This window comes from Nomascus leucogenys, chromosome 1a (assembly GCF_006542625.1).
Source record: "Nomascus leucogenys isolate Asia chromosome 1a, Asia_NLE_v1, whole genome shotgun sequence".
Taxonomy (NCBI): domain Eukaryota; kingdom Metazoa; phylum Chordata; class Mammalia; order Primates; family Hylobatidae; genus Nomascus; species Nomascus leucogenys.
The window spans coordinates 41,904,629-41,927,155 of record NC_044381.1 but is presented as its reverse complement, the minus strand read 5'-3'; the positions used below and the strand labels follow the sequence as shown (position 1 = coordinate 41,927,155).

Genomic DNA, 22,527 nt, shown 5'->3' with positions numbered 1-22,527 from the left:
AATCTTTATTTTTTCCTTCATAGGGTAAACGAGTCAATGTTTAAAAATAACATTGACAAAGTAGCTCACAAATTGAGTGCCACATATTATCACCCCCTCTCAGACATTCTCGTTTGGGTGTCTATTGATCCGGATATTTTTCTATGTATATACTAACAAACATATAAGTAAATGTGTAAGTTCTTTTTATTTTTCTAATTGAGGTAATATTCTATCTGGTTTTGTAGCTTTTCACTTCATAAACTGTCAACATCCTTCCAAGTATTAGCACATACAGACTTTTCTCATCCCTTTAAAGAGCTCTATGGGGCTCCATTTTATAGAGGTACGAGTTATTTCTAACGAATTGACAGACACTTAAATTGCTTTCAAATTTTCACTACTATGAACACTGGGATGATAAATGTCCTTGATGTATCTGTGCACCCTTATTGTAAGTGTTTCTGGAGGATACCTGGGGCATCCTAGGAAAAGAAAAGCTGGAGCAAATGTAAGAACAGTTAAAACTTTGATACTGAAAATCTAGGCCAATTTAAACTCTCATCCTAAGTTATGATATTACACATCTGAGATTTACTAGAGCCTATGTCATATATTTAGTTCACTATAAGAAAAATGAGTATCTATGGGTCATTGTAAAAGCCTTTGCAATTTATTGAAAAACTGCTATGAATAAGGCTGCCACTCCCTAGCTCTGACCTCATAGGAACTTCATTGTAAGTGGAGCCCACATTTTCTGATAAAGCTCAGATACAAAGTCTGGAAAGCACAAGAGTTATACACAGGTAGATGGGTGATGTGTTTCGAGATCTCAGTCGGGTGGCTGATGAGATTGTCAAGCTCACCATAGAATGCCCAGTGACCCAACAGTGACACAGGGAAATTGTGCAGATGGGACTGTCCTTGCTCCAGAGAAACAACTGCAGACAGGCCTCTTTGTGGCCAACAGGTCTTTCCAGTAGGTCAACTCTTAGTCCTATTTGCTCCCAGGAAAGAACAATAAAAAACTCCCTCTGTACCTTTTTACTGATACCCAATCTTTCACCATTCCTTTCTCAATATTTTTCCCTTGCCAGCACAAGCTATTGTTCAATCAACTTGACTGTTTTAATACAACTATTTTAAAAAATCATGGTAACCATTCTTACACAGCATTAAATACATCTACAATGTTGTGTAATCATTACAATTATCAATACCCCAACCTTTTCATTTTCCTATACTGAAACTCTGTACTCATTAAACAATAACTCCCCCTTCCCTCCCAGCCTCTGTCAACCACCATTCTACTAGTCTTTGCTCTCTGAATTTCATTTCTCGATACCTCATATAAATAGAATCATGTAGTGTCTTGTCGTTTGGTGACTGGCTCATTTTAATTAGCATAATGTCCTCCAGGTTCATTCAAGGCATAGCCTGTATCAGAATTTCCTTCCTTTTTTAGGCTGAATAATATTCCATTGTATGTAAATACCCTATTTGGTTTATTCATTTATCCAATGATAGACACTTGGGTTGCTTATATCTTTTGACTATTGTGAATAATGCTACTATGAACATGGGTGTACAAATAACTGTTCAAGACTGCTTTCAATTTTTTGGAGAAAACACTCAGAAGTGAAATTGCTGGGCCATAGTGTAATTCCGTTCAGCTTTTTGAAGAAATGTCACTGCCTTCCACAGGAGCTGCGCCATAGCTTTTTTCCTGGCAATGAGTTTTTCTCTTTTTCTTTTACTGCCACAATACTACCAAACCTGAAGGTATATTTGTTCACAAGGTACCAATCTTCTTTTTAAATCTTGGAAAGGCCCTCGTTGAGACTGGTAACTCTCTACCAGGGGACATTTGAAAGGCAAAAAGTTCTCAAGTTCTGGTGCCAATTACTAGTAACGACATGATGCCACATCGCTGAATCTTAGATTCATCATCTGTCACAGGGGCATGGTATGGAAAAACGTACTGAAATTATAACTGGAAATTATAAGAAAATTTTATGTTCTACTTTTTATATCTCTGTGCTATTTTAATTGTTGTGTTACTTTTCAATTAGAAATGAAAACAAATGTTTAAAGTTATTTTTCTACTTAAGTCAGATTCTTTTCAAATAATTATATTCTTCATGCAAAAAAGAAAGGTAAGCTTTCCTATTTTCCAAAATAAAAAATTATCTTATCCATATTAATCATAAGTAACCAGCCTCCCATTTACCTTTAATTTTCACATATTGCATTTCTGGATTAACACAGACAGCAAGGTTACTAGGTAGAGTCCAGGGAGTGGTTGTCCAAGCAACTAAAGATATAGTTTCATCTTCTTCCAAAGGGAAAGTTACAAATACTGAAGGATCTTGAACATCCTGAAATAAGTTGAGGTAAAGTATTGTTTTACAAATCCACAATGACAGACACCTAAGAAAAAGGAACTGATCCTAAAGAGGAATAAAACAAATCGTCAGGTTAAACCTAAGAAACCACTTACCAGACTTACAAAAAGAAAACAGCAAGAAATTACAAGTAAAAAAAATTTTTAAATACTTTAAAAAATGTTTTAATCACCACCTTAGTAGTCACAAAAATAAGTCTTTTGACACCTGGTGACTTTTTTTTTTTTTTTTTAGATGGAGTCTCACTCTGTCACTAGGCTGGAGTACTGTGGTACAATCTTGGCTCACTGCAGCCCCTGCCTCCTGGGTTCAAGTGATTCCCAAGTAGCTGGGATTACAGGTGTATGCCACCACACGTGGCTAATTTTTGTATTTTTAGTAGAGATAGGGTTATTCCATGTTGGTCAGGCTGGTCTCAAACTCCTGACCTCAGGTGATCCTCCCACCTCAGCCTCCCAAAGTTCTGGGATTACAGGCATGAGTCACCGTGCCTGGCCTCTGGTAACCTTTTAAAGTAATGTCTAAGTAGGAACATATGATGGAGGTTTCAGTATTATGATCATCTATTTTGTAAGTCCATGAAGAGTTAGATCAAAAAGATAACTGTTCTGGAATATGGTTATCTTTTTGCCCAAAATACCAAAAAGATCCTACTAAAGCAACACATACTTGAAATTGTAATAGACCCATAAAAATTCAGCTCATTAAATAAGAACAAGATTGTCTCCAACTTTACGGCTATGTTTCAATACAAAAATATCTAGGATTTAAAAATAAATAGCTCTAAGGTAGGAAAAAAAAAATCAATCCCCAACAAAAACCAACTGCAATTTAAATAAAATGACACGAGAGCTGTTAGTCACATGTAAAATATCAGACAAACCTGAAATAAGAAACACTACTATTGGCCTGTACCTCCTCAAATATGTCAGTATAATGAAGCATAAAGAGACTAAAGAGCTCTTTAAGATTAAAGAAGGCTGGAGACATACCACTGCATGAAGCACACAATGTAGGTCTTTTTTCTTTTTCTTTCCTTCTTTTTTTTTGTTAACTATAAAGGACACTGCTGGGACAAGCAGAACCCAATAAGATCTACACATGAGGTAATATAGCATCAATGTTAATTTTCTAACTCCAGTTATTTCAAACAATGTTACTGATCTTAGGAAATACATAGTTTTTAGAGGAAAAGGGCCATAATGCCTGCAACTTACTCTCAAAGGGTACAGTGCCCCACTCCCACAAAAAGACAGAAGGATAAAGCAAATGTGGTAAAAGGTTAACAATTAGGCAATCTAGTTGAAGGATATAAAGAACTCTCTACTTTTCTGTGAGTTTGAAACTACATCAAAATTAATTTTTTCTTTTCTTTTTTTTTTGAGATGGAATCTCACTCTGTCACCCGGGCTGGAGTGCAGTGACGTGATCTCAGCTCACTGCAACCCCCACCTCCTGGGTTCAAGCATTCTCCTGCCTCAGTTTCCTGAATAGCTGGGACTACAGGTGTGCACCACCATGCCCAGCTAATTTTTGTAAAAAATTAAAATTTTTTAGGCAGGGCACGGTGACTCATGCCTATCATCTTGGCACTTTGGGAGGCCAAGGCAGGAGGATCGCACAAGCTCTGGAGTTTGAGACCAGCTGGGGCAATATGGTGAGATCCCATCTCTACAAAGATAAAAAAATTATCTGGGCATGGTGATGCACGTCTGTGGTCCCAGCTGCTCAGGAGGGTGAGGCTGGAGGATCACTTGAACCCAGGAGGTCAAGGCTACAGTGAGCTGTGTTTGCACCATTGCATTCCAGCCTAGGTGACAGACTGAAATCCCTTCTCTAAAAATAAATAAAAGTTTTAAGCCAATACATATATATGTATATACACATATATACATACACATATATATATATACACACATATATACATACACATATATATATATATTTTTTTTTTTGAGACAGAGTCTAACTCTGTCACCCAGGCTGGACTGCAGTAGCACACTTTCGGCTCACTGCAGCCTCAACTTCCTGGGCTCACGTCATTCTCTTACTTCAGCCTGCAGAGTAGTTGGAACTAAAGGTTCACGCCACCATGCCCAGCTAATTTTTGTAATTTTAGCAGACATGGGGTTTTGTCATATTGCCCAGGCTGTTCTCCAACTACTGGACTCAAGCAATCCACCCAACTCGGCCTCCAAAAGTGCGGGGATTTTAGGTGTGAGCCACTGTGCTTGGTCAGGTCAAAAAAAATTTAAAAACCCTTGGTTAACAATCAATACACAGACCGCCTAGAATAGAGGTCAGCAAACTATGGCCCCGGGCCAAATCTGGCTCATCACTTGTTTTCATGCAGTGGGTGAGTTAAGAATGGTGACAAAATTAAGAACACTTTGCCTGAAAAGCCTAAAATATTTAATTTGCAGAAGTTTCCCAACTCCAGTATTAGAACTAAACATTAAGTATACTCTGTGACTCACCTGGGCGTGGTGGCTTACGCCTGTAAAAATACCAGCACTTTGGGAGGCCGAGGCAGGTGGATCAACTGAGGTAAGGAGTTCAAGACCAGCCTGGCCAAGATGGCGAAACCCTGTCTCTACTAAAAATACAAAACTTAGCTGGGCGTGCTGGCGGGCACCTGTAATCCCAGCTACTCGGGAGGCTGAGGCAGGTGAACTGCTTGAACCTGGGAGGAGGTTGCAGTGAGCCGAGGTCACACCACTGTACTTCAGCCTGGGCATCAGAGTGAGACTCTGTCTCAAAAAAATAAAAATTAAAACAAAGTATACTCTGACTCGATAATTCCACTACTTGTTATATAACCAACTGAAACGTGTACAAGACCTAAAAGACAACAGTCACCATGTGTTTAAGTCTTGGTAGATCCTGATTAAAAAAATAAAATAAAATAAAATAAAATGTAACCCCTTGGGAAATGATTAATTAGAAGTATGAACTGATGATGTTTAGGAATTAAATAATTCAAGAATATTAAACTAAAAAGTATTAAAGGTGGCTGGGTGCAGTGGCTAACATCTGTAATCTCAGCACTTTGGGAGGCCAAGGCGGGTGGACTGCTTGAGCCCAAGAGTTCAAGACCAGCCCAGGCAACATGGCGAAACCATCTCTACAGAAACACATAAATTAGCCAGGTATGGTGGTATGTTCCTAGTCCCAGCTACTCAGGGGGCTGAAGGGGGAGATCACTTGAGCCTGGGAGGTCAAGGCTGTGATTAGCCGAGATAGTGCCACTGCACTCTAGCCTGGGTGACATAGTGAGACCCTATCTCAAAACAACAACAACAACAAAAAGGTAACTGCTGATGACTTTTTAAGGTGTGACAACAAATGCTAATATGGCAATGTTTAAAGAAGATAAACATTATTTATGAAAGATCTATACTGGATTATTTCTTGATGAAATAATATGATACCTGGAATTTGTTTCAAAATTGGAAGTAAAGTGGGAAAGAATATGTGTATGAATGAGGCAAGATTAGCCAGTCATTGGTTGCTGGGGGCCTTAATGGGCTTACAGAAATTAATTATACCATTCTGTCTACTTTTGCATGTCCCTGAAACTGTCCACATTCAAGTGTTTTAAAAAACAACCAAACAGGCTGGGCGCAGTGGCTCACACCTGTAATTCCAGCACTTTGGGAGGCCAAGGTGGGTGGATCACAAGGTCAGGAGTTCAAGACCAGCCTGGCCAAGATGGTGAAACCCTGTCTCTACTAAAAATGTGTGGTGGTGGGCACCTGTAATCCCAGCTACTCCAGAGGCTGAGGCAAAGAACTACTTGAATCCGGTAGGTGGAGGCTGCAGTGAGCCAAGATCGCGCCACTGCACTCTAGGCTGGGCGACAGAGCAAGAATCCGTCTCAAACAAACAAACAAACAAAAACCAAATATAGCAATATATTAAGATTTGACAAACGTAAGCCTTGGAAACCTTGTGTTTACTGTATTATTCTCTACATTGTTAAGTGCTTAAAATATTTTACTAAAAAAATACAAACATGAGCACAATCAGAGTTGGTAAGGAGATAATAGAAATCATCATACCTGCCTTACAAGGATTTACAAAGATCAATCAAACAGGATATGTGAAAGCATTCTATAAAGAAAAAGTGCTTTGAAAGGCAAATTTTACTAATGTAATCTTCAAACCTAGGCCATGAAACAAGAATTCCAAACAAGTCAATATCCTTTAAAAACAGACGGTCAGAGAAACTCTCAAAACTGTAAACAACTCAGTACACACACGAGAAGAGATGATTCACATTTCAGAAGACTCACTAATATATAATATCTGTCTAGATATGGTATAGCAGTACACTCTGTAAACATCAAACATGTCTAAACACCTCAATCATAGCAACAACTGATTCTATTTCATCAGAGGAAAAATAGTATCATTTTGCATCTCAAATTAATTTTTTTCCAAATACCGTTAACAAATAAATGGTATCATGAGGTCCCAGATAAGGCATAAAATTACCCAACCCTTAAGAAACGATGACTACAGGAAGTATGTCAAAGCTGGACTTGTGAATCCAACAGAGAGGCACAAAAATATGGTCAAAACAAGCAAAACCTATCACGTCATAAATCCAATGTGGAAAGAAAATCCCCCATCTTAACAGAGCCTTAGTATACTAACTGGCAATATTTCCAGCAGTCAGTAAGAAGTGGTCAAAGTGACTGATGTCGTGGGCAACATTCCACACTGGGTCTACTTGGGAATACCTACTGTGATCATAACTATGCAACTTCCACCTACAGAACTCAATGCTGAATAATGTCTCTACATTTCACATACCTTATAATTCTGGTGTGACTCGAAGTTGGAAAGTGGAGTGTTACATGCGGTAGAGAAGGGCATGACTTTCACACCTCTATAAACAAGGCCTTTATCATAGAGCTGTTTGAAGACCCACCTGGTAAGAGATGGAGTTTTACAATTACAGAACCAAAATTCTACTTCTGAAAATACAAACATTTATGCCATTTTCTTTTTAGAGTTTCTGTCTGCCAAATAAGTGGAAAAACAACGTCTTTCATTGGGAGACTGGCTGGTAAATTATAACAGATCAACATAGTAAGACATCAGGCAGACATTAAAATGCTAATAACTACTGATACTGAATGATGTTTAAGACATAATGTTGATTAAGAGAAGCAACTGGCAGGCTGGGTGCAGTGGCTCACGTCTGTAATCCTAGCACTTTGAGAGACCGAGGTGGATGGATCACCTAGGTCAGAAGTTCGAAACCACCCTGGCCAACAAGGTGAAACCCCATCTCTACTAAAAATACAAAAAGTAGCCAAGCATGGTGGCGGGCACCTGTAATCCCAGCTACTCGGGAGGCTGAAGCAGGAGAATCGCTTGAACCTGAGAGGCGGAGGTTGCAGTGAGCCAAGACTGCACCACTGCCCTCCAGCCTGGGCAACTGAGCGAGACTCAGTCTCAAAAAAATAAAAATAAATGTCCTACATTCAAAAACAAACCTGTTCCCAAAGATTTTCAGAGAAATAACTATGGACTCAAAAATAAACTGATTCATGCTAGTGCATTTTTCCAATAATCAATACAAGAGAATATTTATAGAATATTTATCATATTTACAATTTTAAATAAACCTACCAGACAGATTCCATGAATTCTGGATACAGAGTTTTATAGTCATTGTCAAAGTCAATCCATCGGCCAAGTCTGCTAACAGTAGACTTTAAAATATTAATATTAGAACAGTATTAGACAATGATATTTATAATTGTACATCAACGTGTGTTTATTTCTACTGTCACCACATATAAAATTCTGGGAAAACAGAATAATCAATGGTAGAGGTAAATCTATACTGCCAACAACATACTATGTAAGGTTAAGAACCAGTTTTCTTGGCATTCATCCTACATGCACAGAATGTTATTTACAAGTATAAATATTCATTTATAAAAGTCTACCAAATCCACCACTTGGCAAATATCACAGGTATAATTATTACTGGCAAAAACCATCCACGGATGTTAAAATTAATAAGTGAATGTATGACAAGAAAAAGAATATTTGGAAAGAATCTCCCCACAAAATACTTATTAATTACAAAGGAAAAACTACAACTTTACAAAGCAGAAAGCTGACAGCACTTTAACCAAGTGAATAAAGTTATCACCATCAATGAGACATATAGCAACAGCACAGGCCACCTGATATGATGCACTGAGAAGGGCATAGCATCACTTCTGTGGCATTATCACCAAAAATGCATAATCTAAATTAAATCAGGAAACCTCAGACATTGAGAGACATTCTAGAAAATGGCTGCTCTGCAATCTTCAAAAGTGAGAAGGCCATGAAAGACAAAGGACTAAATAAATGTTCCATACTTAAGAAGACTAAAAAGACATGACAACTAAATGCAATATGTGATTGGTCAGAAATAAAAATTAATGGGGCAACTGCTTTTGAAAATTCTATTAATATTCTAATAATATTATTACTGAAGATGTTAGCAGCTGGGAAAGATGAATGAAGGATATGGGGGAACCCATCATACTACCTTTTCAATTGTTTAATAAGTCAAATTATTTCAAAATGAAAAGTTAAAAAAATTGAAAAAAGTATTTGAGAAAAAAAAGAAAAGGCCGGCCGGGCGCGGTGGCTCACGCTTGTAATCCCAGCACTTTGGGAGGCCGAGGCGGGCGGATCAGGAGGTCAGGAGATCGAGACCACGGTGAAACCCCGTCTCTACTAAAAATACAAAAAATTAGCCGGGCGTGGTGGCGGGCGCCTGTAGTCCCAGCTACTCGGAGAGGCTGAGGCAGGAGAATGGCGTGAACCCGGGAGGCGGAGCTTGCAGTGAGCCGAGATTGCGCCACTGCACTCCAGCCTGGGCGACAGAGCGAGACTCCGTCTTAAAAAAAAAAAAAAAAAAAAAAAAGAAAAGGCCTATATATCCATGTTATACTTATCAGAATTTTTCCCTATTGGTGATCATGCAAGAAAGTTAGACCAATTAAGCACACAGAAGTCAGAAAAGAGATGGTTCAGTTTAAGTTAACAGTTAACAGTTTAAGTAATAGGGTTGAAGGTGGAAGCTAACACTTTTTCTACAAAAAATAAATTAATAAAAAAAGCACAAGGGACCATAAACCATTTCAATGCCCATTTAATAACTACATTTGCTATTCATTCTACTGAAAAAAACCCAACATACCTTCCACTCAGCAGAATATCTCATCACAATTGCTCGGCACTGATTGTTATACTCTGTAATCCCCATTCTGGCCACATCCTCTGGTCCTCTGATTCCCAGTGTCTTATCAATTTCATATTCCTGAAAATTTGTGATAAGATTGTTACCACGCTGCCCTATGAAAACAACTGCAACTATGCAACTCTAGAAAACAAAACAAATCAAACTACAAATATTATAGAAATGAAGTAGGTCTGACAGTCAACATTCATCATACTTGAACGTATCATATGACGAAATCTAATGCTTATAAAAAAAATCAGAAAATTATAAAGCTGGATACTCAAACATACCACAGGTAAGCCATGGCAATCCCATCCAAATCTTCTGTCAACATGAAACCCACTCTGGTGAGCATATCTTGTAACTATATCTTTAATTGTACCCGCAAGTATATGTCCATAGTGAGGCAGTCCAGTTGCAAAAGGAGGACCATCGTAGAAGGTAAATCTAAGAGGTAATAAAAATATATCAAGCCATTTAAAAACAGCCAAAATTTAAATCATTTTTCTATAGATAGCTCTTGTCATAGTGGAGTCTTTAGGAAGGAGAAAAGCAGGAAGATCAGGAAACTGACAGACATAATTGATTTGATATTTACTGGTGGTCCTGCCTTCAGAAAGGCTACAGTTGTGGTAGAGCTGCAGAGACCTCCATTTGATCATCCATTTTTCATTTATTAGTTCCATGACATAAGGCAAGTTATTTATCCTGATCTTGAGTTATCTCATTAGTAAAATAGGGCAATAAACCCCTATCTCATAGTTTTTGACCAGAGGAGACATATAATGAAAACACTGGGCCCGGAGCGGTGGCTCACGCCTGTAATCCCAGCACTTTGGGAGGCCGAGGCGGGCGGATCACGAGGTCAGGAGATCGAGATCTATCCTGGCTAACACGGTGAAACCCCGTCTCTACTAAAAAATATTAAAAAAAAGATTAGCCGGGCGATGTGGCGGGCGCCTGTAGTCCCAGCTACTCGGGAGGCTGAGACAGGAGAATGGCGTGAACCCCAGGGGGCGGAGCCTGCAGTGAGCCGAAATCTCGCCACTGCACTCCAGCCTGGGCGACAGCGAGACTCTGGCTCAAAAAAAAAAAAAAAAAGAAAACACTGGGTAAAGGACTGGTCTTTTAGGTAAATAAGGACTAAAGGCAGGTAGTACTATAGTAGCCTTCTATGGGATACTTAGGTATAAGTGCCTAAACGAGGGTGGTGATGAAGGTAAAGGTGGAAAGAGGGTGACACAGAGGATGACATATAAATTTTACTCAGATGACCTTTTAAAGAAACAAAATTTACCCTAATAATTGAGAACTCATTCATTCAATGTATAACTACTACTGAGTACCCACTATATAGAGAGCTGGGGGATTCTGTGAATAGAAAGATTAATAAAGAGTATCTGCTTTAGGCTGTGCGTGATGGCTCACACTTGTAATCCCAGCACTTTGAGAGGCCAAGGCGGGTGGATCACTTGAGGTCAGGAGTCTGAGACCAGCCTGGGCAACATGGTGAAAGCCCGTCTCTACTGAAACACAAAAATTAGCCGGTGTGATGGCGGGCACCTGTAATCCCAGCTACTCGGGAGGCTGAGGCAGGAGAATCACTTGCATCTGGGAGGCAGAAGTAGCAGTGAGCAGAGATTGCACCACTGCCCTCCAGCCTGGGTGACAGAGCGAGACTCCATCTCAAAAAAAAAAAAAAAAAAAAAGAGTATCTGCTTTAATGGAATTCAGTCTAAGAAATGACTATTCTTAAGGATTTTCCTTTAACCTAAAAAATTCACATACTTTGGTTTATGTTTTGATTGCTTTAAGCATTCCTGAAAACAATTAAATTCAGTCCAAAACTCCAAGATTTTCTCTTCTTCAGCAGGAAAATTTATGTTTTCTGGAACTTGTTGAACCATTTTGTTGCTGCAAAAGAAATCAAATTTATTACTGTCAAAAGAGAAATCTAGGAATAACAGAGTACCATATTATTAGTGTATATGACACTATCCATACTTTTAAAAAATTAGCTTTATTGATGTACAATTTACATAGTGTAATGTAAAAAGTGTACAATTCAGTGGCTTTTTAGTATATTTACAAGGTAGTACAACTAGTAATACCTAATTTCAAAATGTTTTCAACCTCCCCTCCCCACCAAAACACCCTAAAACCATTAGCAGTCACTCCCCATTCTTTCTTCTTCATAGCCAGTGGCAACGATTTATCTTCTTTCTGTCCCTGCAGATTAACCTATTCTGGACATTTCATATAAATGGGAAAATTTATATGAATCATCTATATGTAGCCTATTGCATCTGGTTTCCTTTCTCTAGCATGTTTTCAAGGCTCATCCATGATGTAATATGTATTCATACTTCATTACTTTTGATAGCTGAATAGTATTCCATTTCATGAATATGCCACATTTTGTTTATCCATTCATCATTTCTTGGATACCTGCATTGTTTCCACTTTTTGATTATTGTGAATAACGCTGCTATGAACATTCACGTACAAAATTTTGTGTGGATCTATGATGTTTTCATTTCTCTTGGGTTTGTAGCTAGAAGTAGAATTTCTGGGTCACATGATAATTCTGTATTTAACTTTTTGAGAAAATGCCAAAATTTTTCCAAGGTGACTGTACTATTTTACATTTCCTCAGCAGTGAATGAGGATTCTAATTTCTTCAGATCCTACCCAACACATCTTGTTGTCCATCTTTGAATTACAGTCATTCTAGGAGACGTTAAGTAGTATCTTGTGGTTTTGATTTGCATTTCCCTAAGGACTAATGATGCTGAGCATCTTTCTATGTGCTTATTGGCCATTTGCGTATCCACTTTGGATAGATATTTATTTATCCTTTGCCTATTTTCTAATTGGGCTCTTTTTGTGGTTGGATTTTAAGGGTTATGTTTACATTCTGGATACAAATCCTTTAACAGATATATGATTTATAAAAAATTTCTCCTGTTCTGTGGGCCGTCTTTTTATTTTCTTGATGGCATTTTCTGAAGCACAAAGATTTTTCATTTTAACGATGCCCAATTTGTCTATTTTTGGTTTTGCTACTTGAGCTTTTGGTGTCATCAATAAACCATTACCTAAACAAGGTTACAGATTTTTTGCTTACGTTTAGGCCACAAATAATTTTGAGTTATTTTTGTATATGGTGTGAGGGAGGGGTACATGGCTATTATTTAATATTCAGTAATGGTAGACAATGTTTCCAAAAGTAAGCAAGAAAATCTTGGAAATTCTATCTAGTGGTGCAAAAAAACTCATTAATAATCTGAAGAAAAAGATCTCAAAGTAGCTAAGAATTTTCTTACCTACACTCACATGACACAAATCAGTTCTCTTGAAGCAACTTCATCTTCTCTTTGAGGAAAACTGGTAAAACTTTAAAAATCTTAAAGCTAAAAAGATGAGAATCTCACATTCGAATATAGATTCCAATTTTCCATTTTACCCTTTTTATTGCTTATTCATGATTTTTATGAAGGATGAGCCCTATACCTTTCTGGTTTAGTCCCTAGTGAGAGAAGTCTTAAAGTGTCTTTTTAAATGTTTTGCTACTAACCTCATGCAGAGACACTTGATCAATCTGTGACTTAAGTATCTAGTGAGCCACCCTTGAGACCTTTCCTTCTCAAAGTCTATTTATATTTACTTAACAATTCTAACAAGGTGGGTGATGAGCTTTCCAAGTCAGTATCAGATTAGAAGGGAATAGAACTGCTAATAAGAGAACAGAGAAGACAAAAAATCTTAAGTACTCAAGAACCGCAACAGTCCAGGGTAATCAACTCTACAGGAAAAGACACCTACATACCTCAAACAGTTTTGAAGCATCAAAAGCATCATGGTTTAAGCAAGTTATTGATTCAAGTCATCATAAAAAAAAGTCTGTGACAAGTAGTATCTTTCATTTTCTTTTACCCTCACTAATTTTTCCGATGTGTGAGTGCCTCTGAGTTTCATTTAAGAAAAAACAGGGCAAGAACAGTTGGGCTGTTTAACTAACTGAAATAGCTATTTCTGATCACAGTATGCCATTAAAAGGTATTAAACAGAAGTTTTAAGACATTTTAGATCTTCAACTCTTATTATAACCTCTAGCCTTTCAAGGACCAAAATAAGTGTGCATTTACTGATTTACTTAGGTTCATTGGGTACCTTATCAGAGGCCAACTGAAACTTATGGGATTGTTATCTGAAGACTAACAGACCTTTAGATACCAACACATTCTAATCTCTTCAAGGCTGGTCCTACTATGGCCCGCATCTACGGGAGCTTATTAGAGATGCAGACTTACCAGCCTCACCTTGCACCTAGGAGTCAGAACCTGCATTTTAACAAGATCCCTAGGGGATAAGCATTCACATCAAAGTCTGAACATAACCACTCTTGCACTGTTCTAACAATTATTCAGGAATATCTATCTGAATTTTTGTTTTTGAGAAAATAAGATTTAAGCTTTCTGAGAAGAGGACCATTACTTTTTTTTTTTTTTTTTTTCGAGGCAGTGTCTCACTCTGTCACCTAGGCTGGAGTGCAGTGGCACAATCACGGCTCACCGCAGCCTTGACCTCCCTGGGTTCAGGTGTTCCTCCCAGCTTAGCCCCCCAAGTAGCTAGGACTACAGGTGTGCACCACCACACTCAGCTTTTTTTTTTTGGTGGGGAGGGGGTGGTTTGTAGAGACAGGGTTTTGCCGTGTTGCCCTGGCTGGTCTTCAACTCCTAGGCTAAAGCGATCCTCTTGCCCTGGCCTCCCAAAGGGCTGGGATTACAGGCGTGAGCCACTATGCCTGGCCAGCTCATTCAGCTTTTACTGTGTTTTTTAGGGAGTCTCTACTTTCCCCAAAGATTAAGAATCACTGCACTATTACGTCAAGCATAAAGACTCTGTTAACAGCATTGACTGTTCAGGAAGAATCATGTACCAGTGACCGGGCTATGGCGGCTGCTGAGGAGAAGCAGCCTCCATGCATAAATCACAGGATTGCTATGGCCCATCGAATCCACTGGAGAGCTGTACGTGCACAACAGCATCCATCAACCACAGGGCAGGGGACAGAGCAGGTTAACCTTGCACAACAACCTTGTTGTGCAGAGGGATGCCATCCCCTTTGCTTCCTCTTATTATAATCCAGGCCCTTGACTCTTCTCTGCTCCACAACTTCTTCAGGTCACCTTAACCTCAACTTCCTGTTCAGCAATTTCGAGACCACCCTCCTTGGTATTAACTACATATTATTCACATTACTTCATATTATTTTGCCTCAATATATTTTGGAAACACACACTAAAACCATGTTTTGTTTAAAATTTCATAATTCTTTCCATAATTGCTTCCCTTTTTAACTACCGTATTAGTGGTTCCAATATTCTTCATTACTTAGGCATGACATTTTTGAGTCACCCCTGACACTACTCAGAAGATATACACATCCAATCAATCAAGTCATGTGGATCCTACCTATAAGTCTATTTCTGTTCCCCCTTTTCATTCTCCTCTACATCCATTTCTGTTTCTCCTTTTATTCTCAGGTCTTCATAATCCATTAAGTCAAATGTAACCTGAAAGTGGGACTATCTCAAACGTTTCCTCAATTTAGTTATATATTATTAACACAGACTCCATAGGTATACTCATGCAAATGTACAAAATGTGTATACAATGACATTCACCGAATAATTGTTTCTCCAGGCAAATAACTGAAAACAATTTAAATATTCATGGTGACTGAAGTAAATTACGGTAAATCAATAAGTATCATGTAGCCATTAAAGGTAATAAATTAAGACATATAAAAACAAGTATTGCCTATACATAAAGTCACAGCTATACCAATTTATACTATGTATATCATTCTCAAAAGATTTTACTCATTTCAAACACTACCTCATTCAAAAAGGCGACCATAAATTCCTAAGACTGGAAACGAACGAACGGCAAGCCCTGAGGAAACACGTTCTTCTAAAAATTAAATCTCGTTCTACTGTTTCGGGGTTGTAACGCGTGCGTGACCCTCGTCTTTGAGGGCCGGATCCTGCAGGGAAGAAAGGGCGTACCTGAGGAGCCCCGCGTGCCTCGACAGCCTCGCGGGCCAGCAAGCCTAAAAGCAAGCTGCAATCCGGCGCACGGAGGTGATGCAACGCGCTGAAAATGCGGGATCCAGGGAAGGAGGCAGGCTCCGCACCGGCCAATCAGTGCGCGCTGCTTGATACCTGCCAACAAGCCAGGCGCCGATTGGGTCACGCCGGACATGATTGCGCCCACTGGTCCGGATGGTGCGACAGTGGTGCTTGCTGGTTTTGCGCCTCCATGTGGAAAACGAACCAACGCTGAGCGCGGCGCTGTGCGTGCTGCTGGTATTCGTTCCAGTAGTGTAGACCGAGGTCTCACTCGAATTGTGGGCACCTCGGGTAGGTGACAGCCCACTGGGAAGGGGCGCCGAGGTCGGGGCTCATGTTCTTCGTCTTGTTTGCTTTTGTCAGTATTTATCTGACTGGACACTTCGTACCTAAAATTCCTATCGACAAACAGCAACTTCCGGAGAGGTGGCTTTAATAATTATACTTTTGGGCCCTGAGCCGCCGACCCCAAAGCTGCTTCTCCTCTCATAAATGGCTACGTGAAACGATAATAACAAAAGGGAAGGAAGGGCCTGACAACCAGGTTTAAAAGTTTGATTGTATTTTGCTTAAAATGTTTCCGGTAATGAAAACATTGCATAAACGATTTTTTTTCTTTTTTTGAGAAGCGGTCTCATTCTGTCGCCCAGGCTGGAGTGCAGTGGCACGGTCATGGCTTACTGCAGCTTCAACCTCCCCGGATCAGATGATCCTCGCACCTCATCCCTGGCCAAGTAGCAGGGACTACAGGCTAGCGGCACCACGCCCGGCTAATTTTTGTATTTTCTGTGGCAACGGGGTCTTGCTATGTTGCCTAGGCTGCTCTCAAACTCGTGGGCTCAAGCGATCTGCCTGCCTTAGCCTCCCTAAGTGTTGGGATTACAGGCATGAGTCACTGCACCCGGCCTGCATACTTATTATCATTGCTGTAAGTCGGCTTGGTACCTTACTGATCTTCTGGTTAAAATCTGGAGCCTTGCAAAGGGCAGTAGGCCTCGGGCTTTGGCCCCAGAGCCTCTAAAGGAAATTCTGGATCTTGCCAAATTGGGAGTAGTTCCGTAGCTGCCTGTTGTATCCGTTAGAGGGCTATAAAGAATTTATTTGGCCTAGAATAGGTAGAATGCAGTTTCTTTTTTTTTTTTTTTTTTTTTTTTTCTTTTTTTTTGAGACGGAGTCTCGCGCTCTCACCCAGGCTGGAGTGCAGTGGCGCAATCTCGGCTCGCTGCAAGCTCCGCCTCCTGGGTTCACGCCATTCTCCTGCCTCAGCCTCTCCGAGTAGCTGGGACTACAGGCGCCCGCCACCACGCCCGGCTAATTTTTTGTATTTTTAGTAGAGACGGGGTTTCACCGTGGTCTCGATCTCCTGACCTCGTGATCCACCCGCCTCGGCCTCCCAAAGTGCTGGGATTACAAGCGTGAGCCACCGCGCCCGGCCCTGCAGTTTCTTATTAAGTTTAGGAACATTTTGAGTCTGTTCAGCATATATTTAACTTTACTTACCGTCTTGGCCCTGTGGGAAGGATTAAAGTGATTTCATGTCCTCCATCACGGGTAACTCAGTGTTCTGACTATACTCACATAACGTACATAATTTAATAGCTGCAAATCTTAATTAACTGAAAGTATTTGGAATGTGTTTGAAGTTTTCACATTCCTCATGTTGCCACCTTGTTCAGTTCATTTTTGTCACCTATCCGGAGAGCCCAGATTAGAGCCAGACAGAGGGCTCCTGGACAAAGGTGAGGTAGACCAAGTCTAATTATTTAAAAATTTGATTGAGAAACATTTATATTAACAGTACTGTTGTGTTGGAAATAATGCTCAAAATCCTAAGGAAATTGAACATTCAAACAGGATTTTCAGCAAAGCAATTTTACTTCTGCGCAGAGGGGTGCTTCTCCTTTCCTTGGCCAGTCACCATGAGAGCACACCAGAACAAAGGGGCACGAGAGCCTTCATCCCTGACGCAAACCCTGCCCCTGTACCCTTTCTCCATTGGCCGGAGTTGGGCCTCACAATCTAAACTAACCACGGTTGGCTAAACATTTTAACTTTCTTTAGATAAGGTGGGCACGTAAGAGAGAGGGGAAAGGGGGAAGGGCTGTCTGTAATGAGCTAGAGAGCTAGTCCTCTCTCCGGATAAGGAATACGAGCTGGTACTGATAACGCCTGATACTGTGGCCTGTCTAGGCATGTAACAAAGGCAGAAAGGAAGGAAAGAGGAGAAAAAGGGAAGAGGGGGGTACTGTGAATTAAAGAAGAAAGTATTGATCAGGCTATTTGGAGAGAAACCTCATCATGTCCCACAGTTGGAAGGTATGGGAAGACTAAGTCTAGAAAAAGTTAAGCAAATGAAAAAATTGCAGCAAATAAGTTAACTGTAGTCAAAATATATTACTTGGACTGAAGAGGTGAATAATTTTTTCAGCTTTTCAGAATATGTAGTGTTTGGAAGTGAAAAACCAAGAAATCAGAGCATAAGCATGTTAGGTAGAAACATGGAGATAAATACTAGAGAAATTAAATTGCTGAAGGTGGTTTCATCTGGGGAGCAGGAACTAGGGGGTGGGCAAGGCTACTTGATGTTACTTATTTGTCTGCTTGTGAAGCATGTGCCGGATTTAAATTATGGCCATACATTCTGACACTCCTCCCACTGAGAAGTGAGGATCTGTGTCCCCTCCCTTTCAGTCTGGTTGGGCTGCGTGTCAGTTTAAACCCGTAGAATACAGTGAAGTGACTGAGCCGGTTTCTGGGCCAGGCCTTAAGAGACAGGCAGCATCTGCTTCCTGCCTCTGAGAACACTTGCTCCTAGAGCTTTGTTGCTATGCTGTAAGGAAGCCCATGAACAGGCACTGAGTGGGCCATCTTAGAAGCAGATCCTGTAGCCCTAGCTGAACCACCCCAATGAAAGCACACAGAGCACAGATCAGCAGTCCCTAGTGAGTCTTGACCAAATTTTTGTATTTGTGCATAAAATAAATGATTGTTACTGAGATGATTTGCTATGCAGCAATAGAAAATAAGGTATCAATGTGATCTACATCAAGAGAAGGGAGAAAGTGTGAATTATTTATCCTGCTGGTTAGTTGTCCGCACTCTCCTTGAAGTCTGAAGTTTTGGAAACCTAGGAATCCAGGATGACTCTTCAAGTTATTTAGTTCCTTGGACCGTTACTGAAAAAACATACAGAGCATAAGCCCTAGGGTCATAATGGTTAACACACCAGATGAAATCCCAACAGTTAAGAGTTTATATTCAGCATAGGTAAATCAATAAATACTAATTTTAGGTACACACATCATGGCTCAATGATAGTCCCTTGGAACTATGTAATACTATTTTTTTTTTTTTTTTTTTTTTTTTTAAGATGGAGTCTCACTCTGTCACCCAGGCTGGAGTGCAGTGGCGTGATCTCAGCACTGCAACCTCTGCCTCCTGGGTTCAAGTGATTCTCCTGTCTCAGCCTCCCAAGGAGCTGGGATTACAGGTGTGAGCCACCACACACAGCTAATTTTTCTATTTTTAGTGGAGACGGGGTTTCACCATGTTGGCCAGGCTGGTCTTGAAATCCTGACCTCCTCGTGATCCGCCTGCCTTGGCCTCCCAAAGTACTGAGATTACAGGTGTGAGCCACCATGCCCGGCCTATGTAATACTATTTCATACAGAGCCCATTTTGATAGGAGACATATGTCTTGAAATCTAGGCAGGTTGGTTTATTTAATGTAATGTTAAATCTGTTTCCCTATTTGGGCTCAGGGTCCTGACTCCTAATTGTGACTACCTGTCTTTCAGACACTTGGTATTTTTCATAAGCTTTTAGTCTAACTAGAATTTTGGGATTGGCGTGCATCTGGATGTTGTTCCTTAATTCCTAGAGGCCAATGACAAGGTAACTGTATTTGGCTTCCTCTCCTGGTCTTCACAGAACTCTTATATGATGTTGGTCTGAAATGTCCTATATTTCAGTTAGCTATTCACCAAAACACAAGTATAAAACTCAATGTTGACTTGTAATTAATCAGTTTAAACAAAAATGACAAAATGGAAGGTGTATTTGACATAATCAGAAATAAACATTTCAAATAGCCTATAATTCACACAAAGCCTAGGCTGGAAAATACAAGTGTTTTGACTCATTTATTAAAAAAAGCTTCATGTAAACCTTGCATGAGAAGATGTCCATTAGTTACATAGAGGGCAAAGAGATTATATACAAAAAGTATTTTCAAGGACTATCTTGTTCTTCCTTTATAAGAAGTTTAATTTAATTTTCGAAGTAATTACTTAGGAAGAAATGCAGAGGAGTTCCACAGAAAAAGATGCCAACCAGAATGATATTCCATCAGCCAGATTTTTAAAATTCCTTCACTCTGAAATTTCTTCTTTGTCAGCGAAAACTGTTTTCTGGGTCAGTTTCCTTAGGTGAGCCTTGTTCACATTCAGTATCAAAACCAACTGACATTTATTATTTTGGTTTCATTTTCCTTTTTGCGTCTTTATGTTTCTTTCGACAATCCTAGGGAAAAAAAAAGACTTTGTTAACAATAAACAAATTGTTTTTAAGATGTTCAGTAGATGGAAGTAAAACTTAGGCTATTCTCACTGTCAGGGCTGTGGAAACCTATTTTGAAAGTGCTCTTTTAAAATGAAGAGGGGGTATTGGCATTTTTGGCATTAACTGTTTATAATGGGAACTATAATTCAGTCTTTAAAAATCTGATGCTTTCGTGTTACTTAATAGGCTTGGCTGGACTCTGGGACCAGTCACTCAATTGAGCCAGTCTGCAGTCTCCTCACCTATACCACTCATGAGTTCCCTTCCAGCACCGTAATTCTAGATAGGTAACAACATGTCTATTTTAGGAAATAATATGGAGAAACAATTACTCACCATACGCAGGTTGGTTGTTCTGGCCTCCCAAGAGTTCCTGCTCATATTACTTCCTACTCCTCTCCAGAATAAGTCAGAACCTACTAGGGGAAAAAGAAGAAAGATGAGGCAGCAAACTACTACTAAAATTGTTAATATTTTAAGTGTTGGCATTATCAAGTTCTCCAATACCAGTTAAGATCATTCTTTTCCCTCAGTTTCTACCTATTTTCAAAAATTAGTATTTTTTCTTTCCAAATGAAAAATATATAGTATTGCTTTTACTGTTTATATATATCATTTACTATTATGTAACTTTGTTTATGCTAGGCTTTAAGAAATGAGCTCACCAACAGCCTGAGTTTTCACATGGAATTTATGGCATTAAAACTTAGGGGTTTTATATGCCTAACATCTAAGGAAGCCCTTGGAACAAAACAAGCCTTTGTTGATGAGAATGAGTGGGCAAAGAAAGTGGTGAGTGGGGACATCTCAGACCTTGACAGCTTTACCAGTTAACATTCATCAGTGTGAACAAATGGGGTTAAACCACATGACATTACCAACAGTCAAAATTCCTGGATGTGAATTACTGTAGCTGTACTATTACCTGTTCTATGTATGTAATTTGATGAAAAAAATGGACTGACCTTGAAGTCTTTCATCATTCTTAGAGAAAAAGAAAAATCTAGTGGTCTCTTTCTCAAGTAATGATGCTTCTCTGAAAAGAAAGAGGACAAAGGAGAGAAAAAAATAGGTATTGGTTGGTTTAATTTCCATATTTAAGAAGAAATATTTACATTCAAAACATAAATACACTATTTCTGTTTTTTTTTTTTTTTTTGAGACGGAGTCTCGCTCTGTCGCCCAGGCTGGAGTGCAGTGGCGCAATCTCGGCTCGCTGCAAGCTCCGCCTCCCGGGTTCACGCGATTCTCCTGCCTCAGCCTCTCCGAGTAGCTGGGACTACAGGCGCCCGCCACCACGCCCGGGTAATTTTTTTGTATTTTTAGTAGAGACGGGGTTTCACCGTGGTCTCGATCTCCTGACCTCGGGATCCGTCCGCCTCGGCCTCCCAAAGTGCTGGGATTACAAACGTGAGCCACCGCGCCCGGCCAAATACACTATTTCTTAAATATATCTTTTATTTTTTTCATTTCCCTCTAGAATCCAGGTGAGCGAGACTCTTAAATATATCTTTGTATTTTGCACATTTTGCCCTGAGTTAAAACAACCCTCCCTCTAACATTCTTCTATCAGAAGCTTTGATAATGAAGACTTGTTTAAGTAGAACCTCTATCTTTCCTGTGTTGATTGCTGATACTCTCACTCCCACCATTGCTACCCCATTTGCCAGTGCCTCCCATGGGTAGGCACCCAGTCAACTGCAGCATCCTGTTTCCAGACCAGTGACTTCACTGTCAGGTCACCTTCCCTCTTCTATGCACAAACTATCTTCCCCTTAGTGCTATCCAAGTCTCATGGAAAAGGAAACACACTCTCCATTATAAAAAGGCTAGAGAACACTCTAACGAAACTGAGATGGCCAGGCGCAGTGGCTCACGCCTGTAATCCTAGCACTTTGGGAGGCCAAGGTGGGCGGATTACTTGAGGACAGGAGTTCGAAACCAGCCTGGCCAACATGGTGAAACCTCGTCTCTACTAAAAATACAAAAATTAGCCAGGTGTGGTGGCACATGCCTGTAATCCCAGCTACTTGGGAGGCTGGGACAGGAGAATCGCTTGAATCCGGGAGGCGGAGGTTGCAGTGAGCCGAGATCATGCCATTGCACTACAGCCTGGGCGACAGAGCAACAACACTCCATCTCAAAAAAAAAAAAAAAAAAAAGAAGCTAAGACAATTTAGTTGTC

The 22,527-nt window shown here is 39.9% G+C and overlaps 2 protein-coding genes and 1 non-coding gene across 9 annotated transcripts in view; all 3 read right to left on the bottom strand.

Moving 5' to 3' along the window:
* IARS1 (isoleucyl-tRNA synthetase 1) overlaps positions 1–15,849 on the bottom strand; it is an 80,916-nt gene extending 65,067 nt beyond the window's left edge. For all 4 annotated transcript variants that reach the window (XR_004028301.1, XM_030804530.1, XM_030804566.1 and 1 more), the window contains exons 1-7: positions 15,720–15,849; positions 11,434–11,559; positions 9,936–10,092; positions 9,604–9,723; positions 8,028–8,110; positions 7,203–7,320; positions 2,210–2,357 (exon numbers count right to left, since the gene is read on the bottom strand). Coding sequence is in view for 3 of the 4 variants with exons in the window: in XM_030804530.1 (XP_030660390.1) it covers positions 2,210–2,357; positions 7,203–7,320; positions 8,028–8,110; positions 9,604–9,723; positions 9,936–10,092; positions 11,434–11,552 (745 nt within the window). In the remaining variant the exon portion in view is untranslated. The remainder of the gene's footprint in view (positions 1–2,209; positions 2,358–7,202; positions 7,321–8,027; positions 8,111–9,603; positions 9,724–9,935; positions 10,093–11,433; positions 11,560–15,719) is intronic.
* On the bottom strand, positions 14,580–14,712 carry LOC115836091. Its single transcript, XR_004031090.1, has one exon. It is a non-coding gene; the product is annotated as a small nucleolar RNA SNORA84 (small nucleolar RNA).
* Positions 15,850–19,898: 4,049 nt separating the features above from the next.
* NOL8 (nucleolar protein 8) overlaps positions 19,899–22,527 on the bottom strand; it is a 28,891-nt gene continuing 26,262 nt past the window's right edge. For 3 of the 4 annotated variants that reach the window (XM_030804324.1, XM_030804457.1, XM_030804338.1), the window contains 3 exons: positions 21,308–21,378; positions 20,679–20,761; positions 19,906–20,303 (listed from right to left, as the gene is read on the bottom strand). In XM_030804324.1, the coding sequence (XP_030660184.1) occupies positions 20,253–20,303; positions 20,679–20,761; positions 21,308–21,378 (205 nt within the window). In that variant the 3' untranslated portion in view covers positions 19,906–20,252. Of the gene's footprint in view, positions 20,304–20,678; positions 20,762–21,307; positions 21,379–22,527 lie in introns of all 4 variants that reach the window. The other variant, XM_030804409.1, reaches the window with a different exon arrangement.